Source organism: Diabrotica virgifera, chromosome 1 (genome assembly GCF_917563875.1).
Source record: "Diabrotica virgifera virgifera chromosome 1, PGI_DIABVI_V3a".
Taxonomy (NCBI): Eukaryota; Metazoa; Arthropoda; class Insecta; order Coleoptera; family Chrysomelidae; genus Diabrotica; species Diabrotica virgifera.
In genome coordinates this window covers 228,925,069-228,944,410 of record NC_065443.1, presented here as the reverse complement: position 1 = coordinate 228,944,410, position 19,342 = coordinate 228,925,069, and the positions used below count along the sequence as shown (strand labels likewise).

General features: G+C 32.2%; 1 protein-coding gene across 2 annotated transcripts in view; it reads right to left on the bottom strand.

Moving 5' to 3' along the window:
* The window catches only part of LOC126882677 (zinc finger protein 227-like), a 110,679-nt gene that overhangs the window by 34,844 nt on the left and 56,493 nt on the right, over nucleotides 1-19,342 (bottom strand). The window contains exon 2 of one of the 2 annotated variants that reach the window (XM_050647664.1): nucleotides 6,878-11,639. The exons of the other annotated variant lie outside the window; for it this stretch is intronic. Coding sequence (XP_050503621.1) covers nucleotides 9,994-11,639 — 1,646 coding nt within the window. The 3' untranslated portion in view covers nucleotides 6,878-9,993. Of the gene's footprint in view, nucleotides 1-6,877; nucleotides 11,640-19,342 lie in introns of those variants that run through there. 2 annotated transcript variants of the gene reach the window in all.

Genomic DNA, 19,342 nt, shown 5'->3' with positions numbered 1-19,342 from the left:
ATAATTTTTAAACTATTTTACCAATTGCTTTAAAATTTAAAATATAATTTAAGCACCAGAAGTCTCAGCAATTCGTGTAATAAGAAGGTTCTAAGTTAATTTTTACATAAGTTATGAATATTTATAAAAACTCAAAATTTATGATTTATTTTGCAATTTTCTAAGCAACCAATAAGGATAGACATATTCAGCGAACGCCATATTGAAATTTTTAGATGATTTATGAGTTTCTTACGCTCAAATTTGTTTAAAATGCTTAACGTTTTGGTTATGGGCGAAAAAAGCGAAAATTTACCGTTTTTTGATCTTCATTTTTTTATAATTATGTATATCATCAAAATCGTCTGCAGGAAACATAAAGGTTATTATTGTAGATGACCATATTACTCAAAAAATTTGGTTTAGGCCTGGAGGGGGATGTGCCACGAGAAAAATCTTATTTATCTGGACTATCACTGTTACTGGTGAACGGGTGGTTCCCTGCAGTGAAAGGTTTAAAATTTTATTTTATATTAATGTTAATAATTATGACTATTATTGCAGTATCCGTTGGGTTTATTCTGCCCTGATTTTAAACTTTTGTTTTCGTGTAAAAAATATTGGACAATATTTTTATTTGTTGTTATTTTAAGTGGTGTGGAAATTAAATTAAAAATGTTAGATTTTTTCTAACTAACGACTGCTCCCAGGTTAAAAATCACACTAAATTTTCTCTTTTATTTTCACCCCTGTAACTTATTAAAATAAACATTATAGAAGTTTTCAGGGACTTTCGGCCTCAATAATAATGTAGTCTTTCATTCTGCATTTAAATCTTTCAAAAATATTTATTAGTTTTATATAGTAGATTTAAAGGGCGCTAAAATATGTCCCGCACGCGGGCGCCAGTCAGCCTTGCGGGGGCCCTGTATGTACATGTTGTCTTTTTGTTAATTTTAGCTAGTAGTTTGTGTATGTGAAGACTATATGTATTGGGCCTCGAGAATCGATTCTTATTATTTATCCGTTAACTAAAAGTGAATATTTGTTAAATGATGAAAGGGTTGCCAATGCGAGTCCATTATACTACTGGATAAGGAAATGAGTCAATACTCGCAATCTTATAGTTTGTATGTTGTTTATTAGTTGTTATACAATCATGGGGCAACCGGTTTCGAAGCTTACAGTTTATGCTTCATCTTCAGGCCCAGTACATATAGTCTTCACATACACAAACTACTAGCTAAAATTAACAAAAAGACAACATGTACATACATATAAAACATAAAAACAACTATGTCTAGGTTATGACTAAAAACATACAATAAAGCAAAACAACTGTGGAGTATTGAACTTAGTGTTCCATAGAGTGTATATTGGGACAATTCTGCTATTGGAAGTGACCAGTCTGATGGAAATTGCTTGGTATAATAAAAAATACATAACTTGATGTAATCATCGTACCTTAAAAATTAAAAAAAAACAAACATTTTTCTGAAAAATAACTTATCAAAATTATAGTAATTGTTCAAAATGGCCACCACCTTGTTAAAGGCAAAGTCTTGCTCTTTTTGTTATTTGTCTGACTGAGTTCCTAATCTCGTCAAGGTCTGACTTCATTTCTTGGAAGGCGTCGGAATCCGGTCAATAAGTTCTTCCCTACTATTTATTTTCTCGTTATAAACTTTGGATTTTAGATATCCAAAAGTAATTTTTCAGCAATTTTTTATTTTTGAGATCGATTGTAGATCAGATTTATATATTTGTTGTGGATTCTTTATTTATTATTCATTCATTAATTAAGGGTGAATATTTGTTATGAATTATTTGTCGCCATAATAAAAAAAACACTGAAATGGTAAGATTTTAGAAATTTAGATTAAATAATGGTTTAAATTACAATTAAGTCATTTTAATTTTTTTACTTCGAGGTCTCGCAATTCACATAATTTCAGAATTCAAATTTTTTCCAGAAAAATCAGTTTGCCGAATATTAAAAATATACCACTAAATTTAGTTTTTCATTCTCTTTTGAAATGCAAAATCCATTTTAAAAAATTTAATGTACAGGGTGCTTTTTTAGGCCGGAACATTTTTCCAATATGTTTTAATCCGGCCCTGGATTTTTTATAATTGTCAATAAATTAAGTGATTGGGCGCTTTAAAGAATATTCGGTGTTCAATATAAAATAAATATACAGTATGTTTAACAAGTTGTAAACTTTAAAAAAACTTTCCATTTTGGATACCAACAAGAGGCTAGGTCCAGTTTTTAACCGAAAAATGTCTATCAGCAGAGCGGTTTACTTGGACCAGCGATAAAATTTTTTTAAAAATGGAAAAATCTCACCCAATTAGTCCAATTGGTACCGCGACAGGCACTAACCACACACAATAACTTCACTTCCTTTTACTTAGAGTTTAACCCGAACTAATAAGTCTTGTAATATAGGTATTAGACACAAAAAATGTCCGAATAAGCGGCACAACCAACGCGAAAACCAAACTAAAAATCCGGGTCGATTTAGACCAACAAATGACGTGAGTTTTTATTGAATCTCACCCCACCGTGGCAAAAAGGTTTAAATATTACTTTTTGCCTAATTGGACATAGGCGAATATTTTAGGACCACACGCATATGTCCCAGAGAAATGACCTTCGATATTAACAAAACAGTGAACTTTTAGGGCAACTAGTTCCAAGATTTATTTGGTTTGGTTTTATAGTTACTAATAAACACGATATAAAGGATTGTCTTCTTCTTCTTGTAATAGGAATATGTCCTGTTTCCTCTGTTACAGTCTTTGCTGCGATCCAGAGCTCCAACTCTCGTACCATCGTTTTTCGTCTTCCTATGGGTCGCTTGGTGTTGGGCTTCTCTGTTTTCGCCCAATGAGCCATACGTTCAGGGTTCATCCGATCTACGTGGTCTCTCCACATGCGTCGTCGCGCTCTTGTCCATCTCACTACGTCTTGAACGCCTAGCTCTCTCAATGTGTCTTCGTTTCGTATTCTATCTCTGAGTGTGATACCTCTTATGGATCTTAGAGTTTTCATCTCTATTGTTCTCATTATTTGTTTGGTCTTTGTTGTCTCGGCCCTTGTCTCAGCTGCGATGTCAGTACGGGTCTAACACATGTCTTATAAATGCGGACTTTGCTTTCGGTGCTCATATATTTATTCCGCCAGATTATATCCCTCAGGAAACCAGGTATTCTCGCTGCTTTCGTTGCCTGCTGTTTTGATTCTTGCCACAGATGCCTGTCGCTAGATATTTCCACACCTAAGTATCTACAATCCATTACCTGTTCGATTATATGGTCGTCCACTACTAATTTACATCTAATTGGGTTCCTGGATATTACCATCGATTGGGTTTTCTCTTTGGATAATGTCAGGTTATACTTTGGCGATACCGTGTAATTTTCAGGGGCAACTCCGAATTGCATGAAAATTTGGATTTAGGTTCTACTTACCCTCCACTTCAAAGTTGAAATTGTGCCGTTGGTTGCTTTTGCTTGGGGGTGACAGTCAGCTCTTCTCGGAGGTGAAAAAACATACGTTCTAGATAAGACCGGAAATGGATAAATTGACTGATTTTAAGCAACTTCTGTTCTATAGAGTTTTTTACGTAAGTCAATACTTTTCGAGTTATTTGCCATTGAAAATGTTGATTTTTCGACAAAAAAACCACGTTTTCAGACGGTTTTTCGCAAACAACTAACTCTAAGTAAATATTTTATCGAAAAAATATACGTGGCAACAGTGTAGCTTATAAAAAACCCAAAAAAATGGTGTATCAGTAAAGTCTATCAATCAAACAAAAACAAAGTTGTAGCTCATGAAAAATACGTTCTTATTCGTCTAATTCCAAATCGAATATTTCAAGGTGAAATCACCGAAAAATTAAGCACTTTTCGGGAAAAACTCATTTAAACTTTTTTAAAGTGTTTATAAAAAGATTTGTTTGAATTGTTAACAAAAGTTTTAGCATTAAAAATAAGCGAGTTACGCTCAAAATGAAGTTAACCCTCTTTTTTTTTTGTAAAAAATCATGAACATCTCGCCGTGTTTAGCTCCCCAAATGAAATTAATCGCTACCGCTTTACAAACAATTTACTTACCTATATATTTTTTATATAATCTGTCAGTCTCACCGGTTTAAAGTATTTATTTTTAAAAGGGTTATAATTGAGAACGCTTGAATGGGTCACTAATCACGAGTGTATGCAAATTCTGAACAGCCATATCTTACCAATTTTTGTCTTATGGAGAAACAAAATAAAACTAGCATATTTATACTAGCAAAACCTACATTTTTTTACTCTTTAAGATTTTTCTTATCACTAATACTTTTTAAGATATTTTGAAATAATGAAATTTTTCAAAAATTTTTGGAAAATTTTTTTTTACTATAAAACCAAATGTTTTTTAAAAGCACTTCAATCAAACCAATCAAACTTACAGATCATATAAACAATACACATACAGTTAAAATAGATGGTAAAGCCAAACGATTAATTTCATTTAGGGTGCTAAATAGAGGGAGGCTTTCACGATTTTTTTTTACCAAAAAAAGGGGCCAACTTTTTTTTTCAGTGTAACTCGTTTATTTTTGATGCTGTAAACTTTTGTAAAAAACAAATAATAAGCTTTTTTTCAATACTTTAAAAATGTTAATAAGGTTTTCCCGAAAAACGCATCTTTCTTCGGTGATTTCGCGTTGAATTATTCGATTTGGAATTAGACGAATAAGAACGTATTTTTCATGAGCTACAACTTTGCTTTTACTTAATCTTTAGACTTTACTGGTACACTATTTTTTTCGTTTTTTATAGGCTACACTTTTGCTATAAACATTTTTTTCGATAAAATATTTACTTTTTGAGTTATTTGGAAAAAAACTGTCTGAAAACGTAGTTTTTTGTCGAAAAATCAACATTTTAAATCGCGAATAACTCAAAAAGTATTGACTTAAGTAAAAAACTTTATAGAACAAAAGGTGCTTAAAATAAGTCAATTTATCAATTTCCGGCCTTATTTTAAACACGCGTTATTCACCCCCGAGAAGGGGTAAATGTCACCCCCAAGTAAAAGCAACCAACGGCACAAATTCAACTTTGAAGTGGAGGGTAAGTAGAACCTAAATCCAAATTTTCATGTAATTCGGAGTTGCCCCTGGAAATTACACTCCAAAACGGTCATTTATTGGGCTACATGGTTCGGTTACCCTTTTTGTATCCCTGATTCATTATGTTAACACTACCTATAACTTCATTCATTATTAAATTAAATAGGCATGGACTGAGGCTGTCCCCTTGTCTAATGCCTGCATTGATTTTGCTTCCTTCCGTGTGTGGTTTTAATTCGTGTTTTGTTGGATCTATTGAGCTCTTTGATTATGTTTCTATACCTCTGACCTATGTTTTTCTTTTCAAGGATCCTATATTTGACAAATACGCTGATTAACGATAAATTGTCTTAAGGGCGGGGGGTATGATTTGAAATATTTAATTTTTTTTATTATTTCAAATAAAAGTGCATACTTTCAAGAATACTCTCTGAAAATTTCAGATTGATCGGAGTAAAATTACCAGAGACACAGCGTGTTATATCCCTACCTTCGACTCGCTTTGCCGCGGCTTCGCGCCAGCACGCTTGAGCGTAGTGAGAAACGTTAAACAAATCTTCGCCTTCTCTTTTGTCGATTACTCCGCTATTTAAAAAACATATTCCAATGTGCATCACTTTACGATTTGGCAGACAAATAAGAAGATAAAGATGCAGTTATCAAAACTTTAAACGCAATTTTCTCAAAATTACTTTATTAAATGCGGTAGACATTGTAACTGAAAAACTACTTGACCGGTCTACCTGAAATTTTGCACAGATTTTCTTTACACATTTCGTGAGGTAACAACGTCGAGATATTTTTCGTTTTGGGCTTATTTTTTGTTCAACAATAACAAATTTTTGATTTTCACAAAATTTTTACCAAAAATTTCGTATTTTTGAGTTCTGAGTGATACCAAAAATTCAAAAATCATTAAAATTAAAAAACTCGACGTTGTTACCTCGTGAAACTAATAAGCTAATTAAATCTTTTTGAATTTTTTGATTCGTATGATCCAGTGACGAGTTCTGATGTCCACCGCAAAATCCATTTTTTTAGCTGCGTGTGAAAATTTTGTCACCAATGGCTTATTTTTCAATATTTTGGATTTAATTTTTTTCAAAAACATTCTTAGAATTGTACTCATGTTTATTTAATTTAAAAATAAAATAATTCTACCAGAGCTTCGAAAAAAAAATCATAAAAATGTGCTTGATATGTTGATTTCAAACCATACCCCCTCCTTAATAGCGAAACAGAGCGAGAGAGAGAATCTTTAATGTAATTATTGTGGAGAACGTATTTTCACGGCGAAAAGAGGAACAAACACGAACACCTCGTCTTAGAGGCTGCTGGCGAGAGACTACTTAAATTCTACTCAAATCACTGCATTAATATCTTAGTTTACACTTTTTTGCCTGAAAAAGGGCCACACACATATTCTTCTTTGGCAAAGCGACATGCCTTTTACCCCGAAGACGATAAATAGAAAACATATGTCCGTTATCTTTTGTGCCTACATAACACAAGCTTTTGAGAGAACTAAAATGTATTTTCAATCCACATACAGATTGTCCCAAAATTTACAAGAGAGATTTGCAAAAATGCGAATTAATTTAACTGTTTTCACAACAGCAGGCCAAGGAAAAGATGGAGGACAGTGTGCACGAAGGCCTGAAGAAAAGTAACATTGAGGGATGGAAAGAACTAGCATTGGACAGAAGGATATGGAGAAAGGTTGTGAAGGAGTGTATAAAAAAACTGAAGTGTAATTAAATAAAAAATTTTAAGATTAAAATAAAATGTAATTAGAAATGTACACATTTTAATCCTATGCCTACAAGGCCTGTTAAGGGCAGCCAAAGACCAAAAATTGAATTTTTTAAGTTTTTTTGTGTTATGATTAAAAATTATTCTCTGAAATCTTCTCTTCCCAACAATTTATAACACATTATAGTAAAAAATATCCATGGTTACAAAATTATTTGTTTTTCAAACATCTGCACTCAACTTACCGTGTACCTATAGCTTTATAGCCTATTAGAGTGTTTTATGTTTTTGTGATTTCCCGAATACTAGGTTTTTAACTTTTGATGTCAAATATCTCTGGATCTTTAGATGATAGAAGGTCCAAATTTTTACGGTAGTTGTAGATAGATCATATTAAGTGCCGCGTGAAGATGTATTGAAAAATGTACAAAAACAAGTAAAATAAAAAATAAAATCTAAACTGTTTTGGGTTTTTTGGAAAAGTATTTTAAAAAAAATTTAAAATAAATGTTTCTTTCACTCAAACTTTACATAAATCAACGCGGCACTAAACAATGCATCTAGTTTCAAAATAAACAAAAAATTACGTCTATAAGTGCTTTGGTTACAGTGCTATGTGACAAAATGTTAACATTGTCGTTAAATGGGACTTCGGGTGCCCTTAAGCTTAATAAATAAATAAATGTAGGTACTCATAACATATTTTCAAAAAACATTTGTGAGAAAACTGCTTAAAACAAATTTCACAAGTTTTCCGCGGCGTGCACATTCAAATGTCTTTTTAAAGAACTTGCATGAATAAACTGCTTAAAACAAATCTCACACTTGTAAGGCTTTTCTCCAGTGTGAATTCTTAAATGACTTTTCAAATAACTTGCTGCAGTAAATTGCTTAAAACAAATTTCACACTTGTAAGGTTTTTTCCCAGTGTGCACTTGCAAATGAGTTTTCAAGGAAGTTTTAAGATTAAATTGCTTAAAACAAATTTCACACATGTTAGGTTTTTCGCCAGTGTGCTGTCTTAAATGTCCTTTAAAACTACTGGCTTCACTAAAGAGATAAACAAGAAATTGGAAAGAATCACGACCGGGAACATAGAAGAGGAATGGAGAGACCTTAGCATTGCGAAAGCAGAAAAAGAAAAGAGAGAATAATGGTTTGATGAGGACTGCAAAAGAATTCTAGAACAGAGAAACAACGCAAAAATGGAAAATATTAGAAACAACACAGAAAAAAGTAAAGAGTATTATAAAGACAAAAGAAGAGAAGCTAAGCGATTATGTAGGTAAAAGAAGAGAAAATCACTGGAAAAGCAACTAGAAATAATAGAAGAATAATAAAAGAAAACTATGTCCAAAAAGAAGTTAAAAATTTTTATCAAGGAGTAAAAAACACGAGGGACTCTAAATAAATGCACAATGTTTTGTAGAAATAAAGATGGTATGTTGCTGGGAGACAAGACAGAACAATTGAATAGATGGGCAGAATACTTCGGAGAATTATTAAACGATAAAGCCCAAACAGAAACAGAAATGCAACAGCGAGGGCAAGAAATCGAACAACAACAAATACAAGAAGCGGAACCACAACAAACACAAGCACCGACAGAAAGGGAGATAATAACAGTAATAAAAGACCTAAAAAATAATAAAAGTGCCGGAGAAAGCGGAGTGCCAGCAGAGATATTAAAGGTAAGAGGAAATATACTGCAGCAGAAAATAGCCGGGCTTATAAAGAAAATATGGGATAACGAAAAAATGCCGTGAAAATTACAGAGGAATCGCACTGTTAGAAGTGGTGTATAAGGTATTAGCAAAAATTGTAAGAACTAGATTGAAAGCTTATGAATCAGAGATAGTAGGAGAATACCAGGCTGGTTTCAGAAAGGGAAGAGGAACAACCGATCAATATTTTTTGCTAAAGTTATTACAAAACAATAGTTATGAACAAAACCTAGGCTTGCATATGCTCTTTATCGATTTTAAACAGGATTACGACTCCATCTCACGAAACGGGCTATACGAATCAATGAGAGCACTAGGAATATCAGAGAAACTGATACGATTAGTTAAAATGACGTTAACCAACACAGTCAATAAAGTCATGATAGAAGGCAGCTTTTCAAATCAGTTTAACGTCAACAGAGGATTAAAACAAGGGGACCCCCTGTCAATAGACTTATTGAATTTAGTACTAGAAAAGATAATTAGAGGAGCCAATATCCAGACAAGCGGCACGATTCTTAACAGAAGACAACAGTGTATAGGTTTTGCAGATGACTTGGTGTTTCTGACACGTTCAAGAATAGAACTTCAAAAAATGTTCAAGCAATTTAAAGAAGAAGCAAAAAATATGGCCTGATTATAAACCAAGGAAAAACCAAGCATATGGAAAGGAGAGGAGACAAAGCTGAAGAAAATAAGTGGATTACTCTAAGGACAAATGACAAAGATTATAAATCTGAGCAGGTAACTGAATTTGAGTACCTTGGAGTAACAGTTACAAATAGAGGAGATGAAGAGAGAGATAGATAAACGGTTGTTAAAAGGTAGCAAAGCAGTAGGCTCATTAAACGCACTGTTGAAGGCAAAAGACGTGTCCAGGGCAGCCAAGATCCGATCGTTATGAAACAATAGTGAGACCAACACTGTTGTATGCATGTGAAATGACAGAACATGTAGCAACAATGAACCAGAAAGTAGAAAAAAGCTAAAAATTTGGGAGAGAAAAATATTGAGAAAAATTTTTGGTGGTATAAAGGAGGCTAACGGGGAATGGCGCAGAAGAACAAACCAGGAGCTAATGGATATGTATAAGAAACCTAAAATAACTCAGAAAATGAAGGCACAGAGAGTTAAATGGTTGGGTCATGTTTTACGAATGCCACAAGAAAGAAACGTCCTAAGAGTTTTATCAGCAGGAGAACAAGGGAAGAAAAGAAGAGGAAGACCACGAAGGAAGTGGTCTGATGCCGTCCGGACTGACCTAGAAGAAGTGGGTACAAGAGACTGGAGAGGACAAGTACAGGACCGCAAAAAGTGGAAGAAATTAGTCAAGACTATCGAAGCCAAGGGTCTCTAAGATCTGTAGTGCTGTTATATATTTGTGAGAAAACTACGTAAAACAAATTTCACATGTTTGCCCCAGCGTGCACATTCAAATGTCTTTTCAAAGAACTTGCATGAATAAACTGCTTAAAACAAGTTTCACACTTGTATGGTTTCTCTCCAGTGTGCACTCTCAAATGTTTTTTCAAATCATTTTTTTTAATAAACTGCTTAAAACAAATCTCACACTTGTAAGGCTTTTCTTCAGTGTGAATTTTTAAATGAGTTTTTAAATAACTTGCTGCGGTAAATTGCTTAAAACAAATATCGCACTTAAAAGGTTTTTCCCCAGTGTGCACTTGCAAATGAGTTTTCAAGGAAGTTTTAAGATTAAATTGCTTAAAACAAATTTCACACATGTGAGGTTTTTCGCCAGTGTGCTGTCTTAAATGTCTTTTCAAACTACTGGCTAAACTAAATTTCCTAAGACAAATCTCACACTTGTACGGTTTTTCTCTAGTGTGCGTTCTTAAATGACTGCTCAATTGAGAAACTTGCTTAAAACAAATCTCACACTTGTAAGGTTTTTCCCCAGTGTGCACTCGAGAATGTGTTGTCAAGGAAGATTTATGACTAAATTGCTTAAAACAAATTTCACACCTGTGAGGTCGTTCTCCAGTGTGTACTCTCAAATGTCTTTTCAAACTACCTGCATCACTAAATCGCCTAAAACAAATGTCACACTTGTAAGGTTTTTCTCCAGTGTGAATTTTTAAATGACTTTTCAAACCACCTGCTTCACTAAATTGCTTAAAACAAATCTCGCACTTGTGAGGTTTTTCCCCAGCGTGCAGATTCAAATGTCTGTTCAAAGAAGTTGCAAAAATAAACTGCTTAAAACAAATTTCACACTTATAACGTTTTTCCCCAGTGTGCACACTCAAATGGGTTTTCAAACTATCTGTTCGAGAAAACGACTTAAAACAAATTTTACACTGGTAAGGTTTCTCTCCAGTGTGTGTTTTTAAATGCTTTCTGAAAGTGCCTAGTTCTCTGAATTGCTTCAAACAAGTTTCGCACTTGTATGGTTTTTCTCCAGTATGGGTTCTCAAATGTATTCTCAAAATACTTATTTGGTTAAACCGATTAAAACAAATCTCACACTTGTAAGGTTTTTCTCCAGTATGAGTTCTTAAATGACTTTTCAAATAACTTGCTGTAGTAAATTGGTTAAAACAAATCTCGCACTTGTAAGGTTTTTCCCCAGTGTGCACTCTCAAATGTTTTTTCAAATGACCGGCTGTACTAAACGGCTTCAAACAAATTTCACACTTGTAAAGTTTCTCTCCAGTGTGCGTTCTTAAATGTGCTTTTAAAGCGCCTACTTCCCTAAACTGTTTAAAGCAAATCTCACACTTGTAAGGTTTTTCTCCAGTGTGTGTTCTTAAATGGTTTTTCAAATTAAATTCATGAGAAAACTGCTTAAAACAAATCTCGCACTTGAAAGGTTTTTCCCCAGTGTGCACTCTCAAATGTCTTTTTAAAGTACCTGCTTGGCGAAACTGCTTAAAACAAATTTCACATTTATAAGGTCTTTTTCCAGTCACAACTGTCATAGGTTTATTTAAAGTTTTTCCTTCAGTGTGTCGACTCGTGTCACTTTCGTCGTGAGATGAATCTTCAATGACTGTCTCCTCAATTTCCAATTTGCTTTCATCTTGGATATGACCTAAAATAAAAACCACTATAATGTAATTATTTGAGCAAAAGAGCAAATGAATGCAATAATCAAATTTAAGACAGCAGAAATATGGGACATGTATGATTATGTTGTTCTGAAACTATTTCCTTGTGGCTTTTTTATAATGAAGTATTTTCAATGTGAAATAAGCCACAATTTTACCAAAAAAAAAGAATTTACTAACGTTTCACGCCCAAGTCGGGTGTAGTTGTCAAAATACAAAATAATACTAAATAAACAAAAATGTTGTTGCTTAGTAAAAAATTCTTACTAAGCAACAATATTTTTGTTTATTTAGTATTATTTTGTATTTTGACAACGACACCCGACTTGGGCGTCGAAACGTTAATAAATTCATTTTTTTGGCAATATTGTGGCTTATTTCCCATTGAAAATACTTTATTATGTATGCTTATGCCAATGAAGTATAAAGATAAATCATTGGATTAAACCTTCATTAATTTGGCATCTAAATCTGAATATATGTTTGCAAGTCATATTGTTGCCATAGATTTTTATGTATTTTTTCTATATGTTCCGGGTGTCCCAATAAGAATGGCTGTCGGCCATATCTCAAGAACCCTTTATATAGTACAGCTTTGAGAAAAAAAATAGAACAAAAGTTGCCTCGGGAAAAGCCTGGAAACTATTTTCATAGTAGGTCCACCTCTTGAGGGCGTAATTTGAATATCAAAAATTTTAAAATCAGAATGTTACTAAATTTGCCTAATGAAAGGGCACTGGAAATCCGATCATTGCATTATTCATAAAATTCTGCGCATATTTGACTTCACAAGTTTAAGTCTACCTTTGCAAATAAGAGGTGGGGGTGAGTGGGAACATTGTTATGAAAAAATGGCTGTAACTCCGGTTCTGCTAAATCGAATTTTGCAAACTTGGTGTTGTTGAAAACAGCTTTTTCGTCAATATTAGGCACATCAAAGAAACATGAAACGTAAATCACGTTTCATGGAAATAAAACACTGCTAAACAAATAGACGTCCGGCCATTTATGAAACTCTCCGAAAATAAAAATGTTATATGAGCATGAATCTCACTCGTTTCATTGGTAGGCGGACTTCAAGATTTGTTTACCTGTATTTTATTTTCATGAAACGTGTTTTACGTTTCATGTTTCTTTGGTGTGCGGCTTCATAGCGCAATAAAAACACTTTAGTTTTATTTAAGGTTTATATAGGTTTTATTGTGGTAAATAAGAAGATAATGGTTTTAAAGTTACCTGTAGATATACTGCCAGAACTTTAAAACTGTTAAGCATTTGTCACTAGTTTTAAAGTACATATCTAATAAGAGTATCAAATAAGACTAATTAATCTTAATAGATAATTTGTCTTATTGTAGTTTTAAAATGGTTTATTCTCAGTTCACTTTAAAACTAATCAGTTTTATGAAGAACTTCCGGACTGTTTGGTTTTATTAGATTCTAGTTTGTTGCCTTTTAGTTTTATCGCAGTTTTAAAAATTCTCTTAATATGACTAATAAAACCTATTTTTAAAACTACTTGATCTCAAGACTATTATGTCAGTAAAACATATGCATTAAAACTATTTTTTTAGTTTTCTTTAAAGTTGCTTTGTTAAAAGCAACTAGTAGGCTATATTAAAACCAAACGCTCTTAACTGAATCAATTTGGTTATCGTAAAGACTAAACTATGCTTCTTGTTAGAAACAATAAATCTATCACTCATCCCCTCTTCTTTGATGTCCAAAATGGTCGGCCATTTGTTTTACAGTGAAACAGTAGTGTAGTGTGTTGTAAAAAGTGGAAGTACAGTTAGTATTCAAGAAATAAGTCGCAAGTACTAAAAATATAAACGAACTGGTCATTTTAAAAGAAAAATACAACACACAGCACTATGACGCATCGATTTTAGGTTAGATTCACATTAAAACCGAGTGGCATTGACAGCACCATTAAAACTAAACGGTTTTAATTGCAAGGCAATCTTGCTTTTATGTAAGATATATGCTCTTGAAAAGGTATAAAATAAAACCATTTGATCTTAACAATTCTCTGTCGATAGACCAAATAGTTTTATTTGGATTTCAGCCATATTGCTTTCTGGAGATACTGAAAGCCATGAAAGATTACAATATAAGGCTTACATAAAAATTATAAATAAGCGACTTAAAGACATAAATTCGATTTATTTTAACATTAAAACTGTAGATAAAATTATTTTTATTTCAAATTAATATTTTTCTGATTTAAATTTTTTTATTATTTTTATTTTTTAGTCGCCAAAAGTCAGACATTTTAGGGCGCGTGAATTATTTAGATCTATTTTTGTTAACATTATCAATAAAGTTGGGTGCGCAAGTGTTTTTCTACCTTAACAGTCCGAAATAACCAAGTACTTTTTATTATTTTATGGTTACAAATACGTATCTACCTACCATAACACATGTAAAAATTTGTTGGCCTATATGGAGTATATGGGTTTAAAAAATCATTTAATATGATAAATTGTATATTCAAATGGGAAATAAGCCACAATTTTACCTAAAAATGATTTTATTAACGTTTCGAAATTTAAAAATGTCGAAACGTTAATAAAATCATTTTTAGGTAAAATTGTGGCTTATTTCCCATTTGAATATACTTGATTATAAAAATGCCACAAGAAAATAGCTTCAGAACAACAATGATAAATTGTCTTTAAAAGTCTCCATTTAAGAAATCTTGTTAAGTTAGCTATAAAACTGCCTGCACTTAAAGTGTCTTTTAACTTGGTTTTAAAAGAACCTTCACAGCAGCTTTAAAACCAGTTGCTTAAGAAAACAAAGTTTTAAGAAGGTTTTTATTTTTGGTTTTATTGACCTCTTTCAGAGTGGGCCCTTTTATACTGAAAGCGGTTTTATTGCAACCTTAAGGTTTACTTAAAAACCAAATGGTTTTAATTTTAGTTTTATTCTACAGTTTTAAAGCATCCTTTAAAGACTTAATAAACCCGTTCGGTGCTACTTGGGTTGCCTTTGAGTTATAATTTCGAAACAGCCTAAGTAATATGCCACCTAGGAGGCGTTATTTAATTTTTTTCAGAAATCTAGTTTTTTTTTTGGAAAATATATACCAGCAACAAGTTCATCATTTATTAATTACAAGTTTGCATTTTTAATCCTGTATTACAAAATTAGACCAAATTAGCAACAGAATAGCGAAAACCGCATGTCGATACCTTTTTCTATCTCGAGATATCTTAGGAAAAGTATATTTTAAACAAAACTGTAAGAGCCCCGCAGACTGCAGAATTTTTATCGGCCGATAGTTTGGTCGGCTTGTTAATCAGTACAGAGAGGTATGCATATGCGCACATTACACCGATTCAGTATCGGGCGATAAAAAAGTTTGATGGGCTTCCCGATTGCCTTCAAACTAGTTTGTCGGCTAACTATCGGCCGACGATTTAATCAGTGTTGGCTAACTAGGACTTGCGCACATATGACGATTGTTTATCGGCCGATAGTTCAATTCTCTCCTATTGATGTCCAATACTCGTGCCGTGTGATTATTTTTCTGAAAAATATATTGTTCTGAAGCAATTTCCTTGTGGCATTTTTGCAATTAACTACATATTCTAAATGGAAATTAAGCCACAATTTATCTAAAAGATGATTTTATTAACGTTTCGACCGACGTCCACATTGGACGTCGTTGTCAAAATGCAAAATATTAATAAATTAAACAAGAATGTTGTTGCTTAGTAAAAAAATTCTTCTAATAATTTAATTTAATCTGATTTACTACGGAATCTCTAACGCGAGAATCTTACTGTCACCGATGTATGTAGTCGTTTTTTTAAAGACAGATCACATGCTATGATTTTTTGTGACGGATATTCTTGAGTTGGGGTTGATTTCATGTAATCGAATGAACTATCTTTCAGTAAGTAAAGTCGGGAACGCAACTCATAAAATATTGGCAATATCATTTTAAAGTCTTCTACTTTAAAATGTATAATATATGTCTGAACTACCGATATAAATGAGTCAGATTAAATTAAATTATTAGAAGAATTTTTTTACTAAGCAACAACATTTTTGTTTAATTTATTAATATTTTGTATTTTGACAACGACGTCCAATGTGGACGTCTATACGTTAATAAAATCAATAAAACGGGATAATTCCCGAAGGTTGGCTGTATACCATTAAGTTAAACAAATTTAACGTGAAGTAAAACACTCCCTGGTGTAGTTGGTATATTTTAATAAAAAATTAAAATTTTTAAAGATCCAAAAGGATTACGTTCAAAACGTTTTCGGATTTATCAGTCCATCATCAGTGAACTCCCTGTCCTTGCAAAATAGCCACATAGGCCAAAATAGGGCAGTCAATGAGAGCAAGAACAGGTTATTACCTCCGAATTCTATCCTACTGCATAGATTTTAATTAAATTTTAGGAATAGCCTGAAAATATCTCCTTATTCAAAGTCTACCCTATGCCGATGTGTGCTTTTGTCTTGGGGGCGGTTCCTACCCCTTCTCGGGGGTGGAAAATTTTTTGGTTAAACAACTACGGAAGTTGCTAGAGAACCTAATTCTAAGCAAAAACTGTTCTATAATTTGTTTTTCGAAAACTCAATACTTTTTGAGTTATTCGTGGTTGAAAATTGGCCATTTTCATTGAAATGTAACACCTTTTCAAACGGTTTTTTGTGAATATCTTAAAAACAATGCATCTAACTAAAAAATATATATAAAACATTTTTGTAGCTCATAAAAAATCAAAGAGATTTGTTCCATCTTCAATCTTCTAGTTATAACAGAAAAAGGGATATGGTAGGTAAAAAGAGTTTGTTTTTTTGGTGCATGCTCAAATCAGTGTATTCAACTTGAAATAACAGAGAAACGGTCGATTTTAGGTGTATAATGCTACCAATACCTTTTATTGTGCTTGAAAAGTTCTATCAAATATGCAATATTAAGTGTCGATTACATTCAAACTAAGCGAGATATGCTGCAAAAAATTGATGACTAACGAATTTTAAGAAAAAAATTGAGAAGAAATTTAACCCCTCATCCACAAGAATTTAAATGCATCGTTTTTCTTCTACAATACATTTTACTAGAGTGTTATTTTTATGTTCAAAAAGTTGCGTGGGTTTAAAATGAATGGTTTTTGAAAAAAATAAGATCAAATTATAGATCGCATATTTAAATTTTCTTAAAAATCTTCCTTTTTCTCCATGTAACTTGAACATGATAAGAGATACTGTTACAAAAAATAAAATCAGAATGTTTATCTAGAAGAAACCTACATTTTTGTATGACATCTTTTTTTTGGCATCTCTTATCATTTTCGAGTTGCATGGAGAAATAGGAAGATTTTTAAGAAAATTTAAAAATGCGCTTAATAATTTGATCTTATTTTTTTTAAACCATTCATTTTAAACCCGCCCAACTTTTTGAACATAAAAAGAACACTATAGTAAAATGTATTGTAGAAGAAAAACGATGCATTTAAATTCTTGTGGATGAGGGGTTAAATATACTTCTCATTTTTTTCTTAAAATACGTCAGTCATCAAATTTTTTACAGTTTATCTCGCATAGTTTGAATGTAATCGACATTCAATATTGCTTAATTTATAGGTCTTTTCAAGCACAGCAAAAGTTATTGGTAGCATTATACACCTAAAATCCACCGTTTCTCTGTTATTTCAAGTTAAATAGACTGATTTGAGCATGCACCAAGAAAACAAGTTTTTTTCACTTACCATATCTCTTTTTGTGTTATAACTAAAAGATTAGCAAAGGAAAGAATCTCTTAGTTATTTTATAAGCTACAAAAATGTTTTATATAGTTTTTTTAGTTAGATGCATAGTTTTTAAGGTATTCGCAAAAAACCGTTTGAACAGGTGTTATGTTTCAATGAAAATGGCCAATTTTCAAAACTCAAAAAGTATTGAGTTTTCGAAAAAAAATTATTAGAACAGTTTTTGCTTAGTATTAGGTTGTCTAGCAACTTCCGTAGTTATTTAAGCCAAAAATTTTCCACCCCCGAGAAGGGGTGAGAACCGCCCCCAAGACAAAAGCACACATCGGCATAGGGTAGACTTTGTTTCTTGGGCTATTTCCTACTTACTGTGAAAATATCACGTAAATCGATATAGTAGGATGGAATTCGGAGCCACATAGGTACTCTCATTGACTGCCCTATAATACAAATTATTAAAAAGAAAATCATATTATTCTAATGTACTTAATAGTAAATAAAAAAGTGTCTATTAAATGTTAAAACCTTTTAAACCTTTTCAAATTGCGCAAGTTGTACTATTAATATTAATGTTAACAAATGAAATATAAATATTTTGACGTTTCATAATTTGACAATTCACTTTTAACTGCAGTGCCTTAAACATTTTAAAGCACTAGTACCTTAAAGTAGCATTTTTAACGCTCGTATGGAGCGTACGATTTTAAATATTCTTCAAACTTCCTAAAACCTTTAATCGCGATTATCTCTAAACAATGGTTTTGTTAGTTATCGGGTTTTCGCTCGAACCCCTCGGTATATTCTTTGGTAACAGTTATGTTTAAAAGTTACACGTTTCTTAAGATATCTCGAGATGGTATTGGCATGCAGTTTCCGCTATTCTGTTGCTAATTTGGACTAATTTTGTAATAAAGGATTAAAAATGCATACTTGAATTTAATATTTTCCAAAGAAAATTAGATTTCTGAAAAAAAAAATAAATAACGCCTCCTAGCTGACATATTACTTACTATAATACTTACATTGACGAAAAAGAGCTGCTTTCAACAAGACCAAGTTTGCAAAATTCGATTTAGCAGAACCTGACCTACAGTCATTTTTTCATAACAAGGTTCGCACTCACCCCCCAACTCTTATTTGCAAATACAGAGTTAAACTTGTGAAATTAAATACGCGCAGAATTTTATGAAGAATACGATGATCAGATTTCCAGTGCTCTTTCATTAGGCAAATTTTGTAAAATTTTAATTTTTTAATTTGTGATATTCAATTGCCCTCTAGCGGTGGAACTACAATTATGAAAATAATTTCGAGGCTTTTCCCGAGGCAACTTTTGTTATAAATATGTTCTTCTTCTCAGCTGTACTATGAACGGTTCCTGAGATATGGCCGAGGCGAGATTTCAGTTTCTCCAGGACTTGTGTTATGGAATAATTTGGACCAATCACGGGTCACAGATTTTCGATTTGACACTTGACAGTTCGATCAACTTTTGAAAATATATCCATTTACCACAATAAAAACAAATTTGTTTTTAATACTGTGTGTTTACCTCTTTAATTTTGTTATTTTAGGTGGATTGGATTTATAGAAGTGTAATATTGGATTTACATTTATCAAAATGTAGTGAACTGGAAAAATGAATTCAAATTCAGAAGATGTAAGTGTAATGATATGTAGATAATTAATATTAATGATAATAATTTTAATTCTATGAAGATGTCAAATAAATACACCTTAACTATAAATACAAGTGTTTTAATTTATTACCAAAACAAATTTTAAATAGTAATAGTAAATTTAAATAGTACACTTTTGTTAGATCCAAACCCCCAAAAATAGAAAAGTTACAATCAAAGAAATAAAATGATTGGGGTTTTTTAATTTCCTAATATGTAGGTATGTATTTTACCTTTCATTATAAGACTTTTTCTATGCTTGGAGTCACAC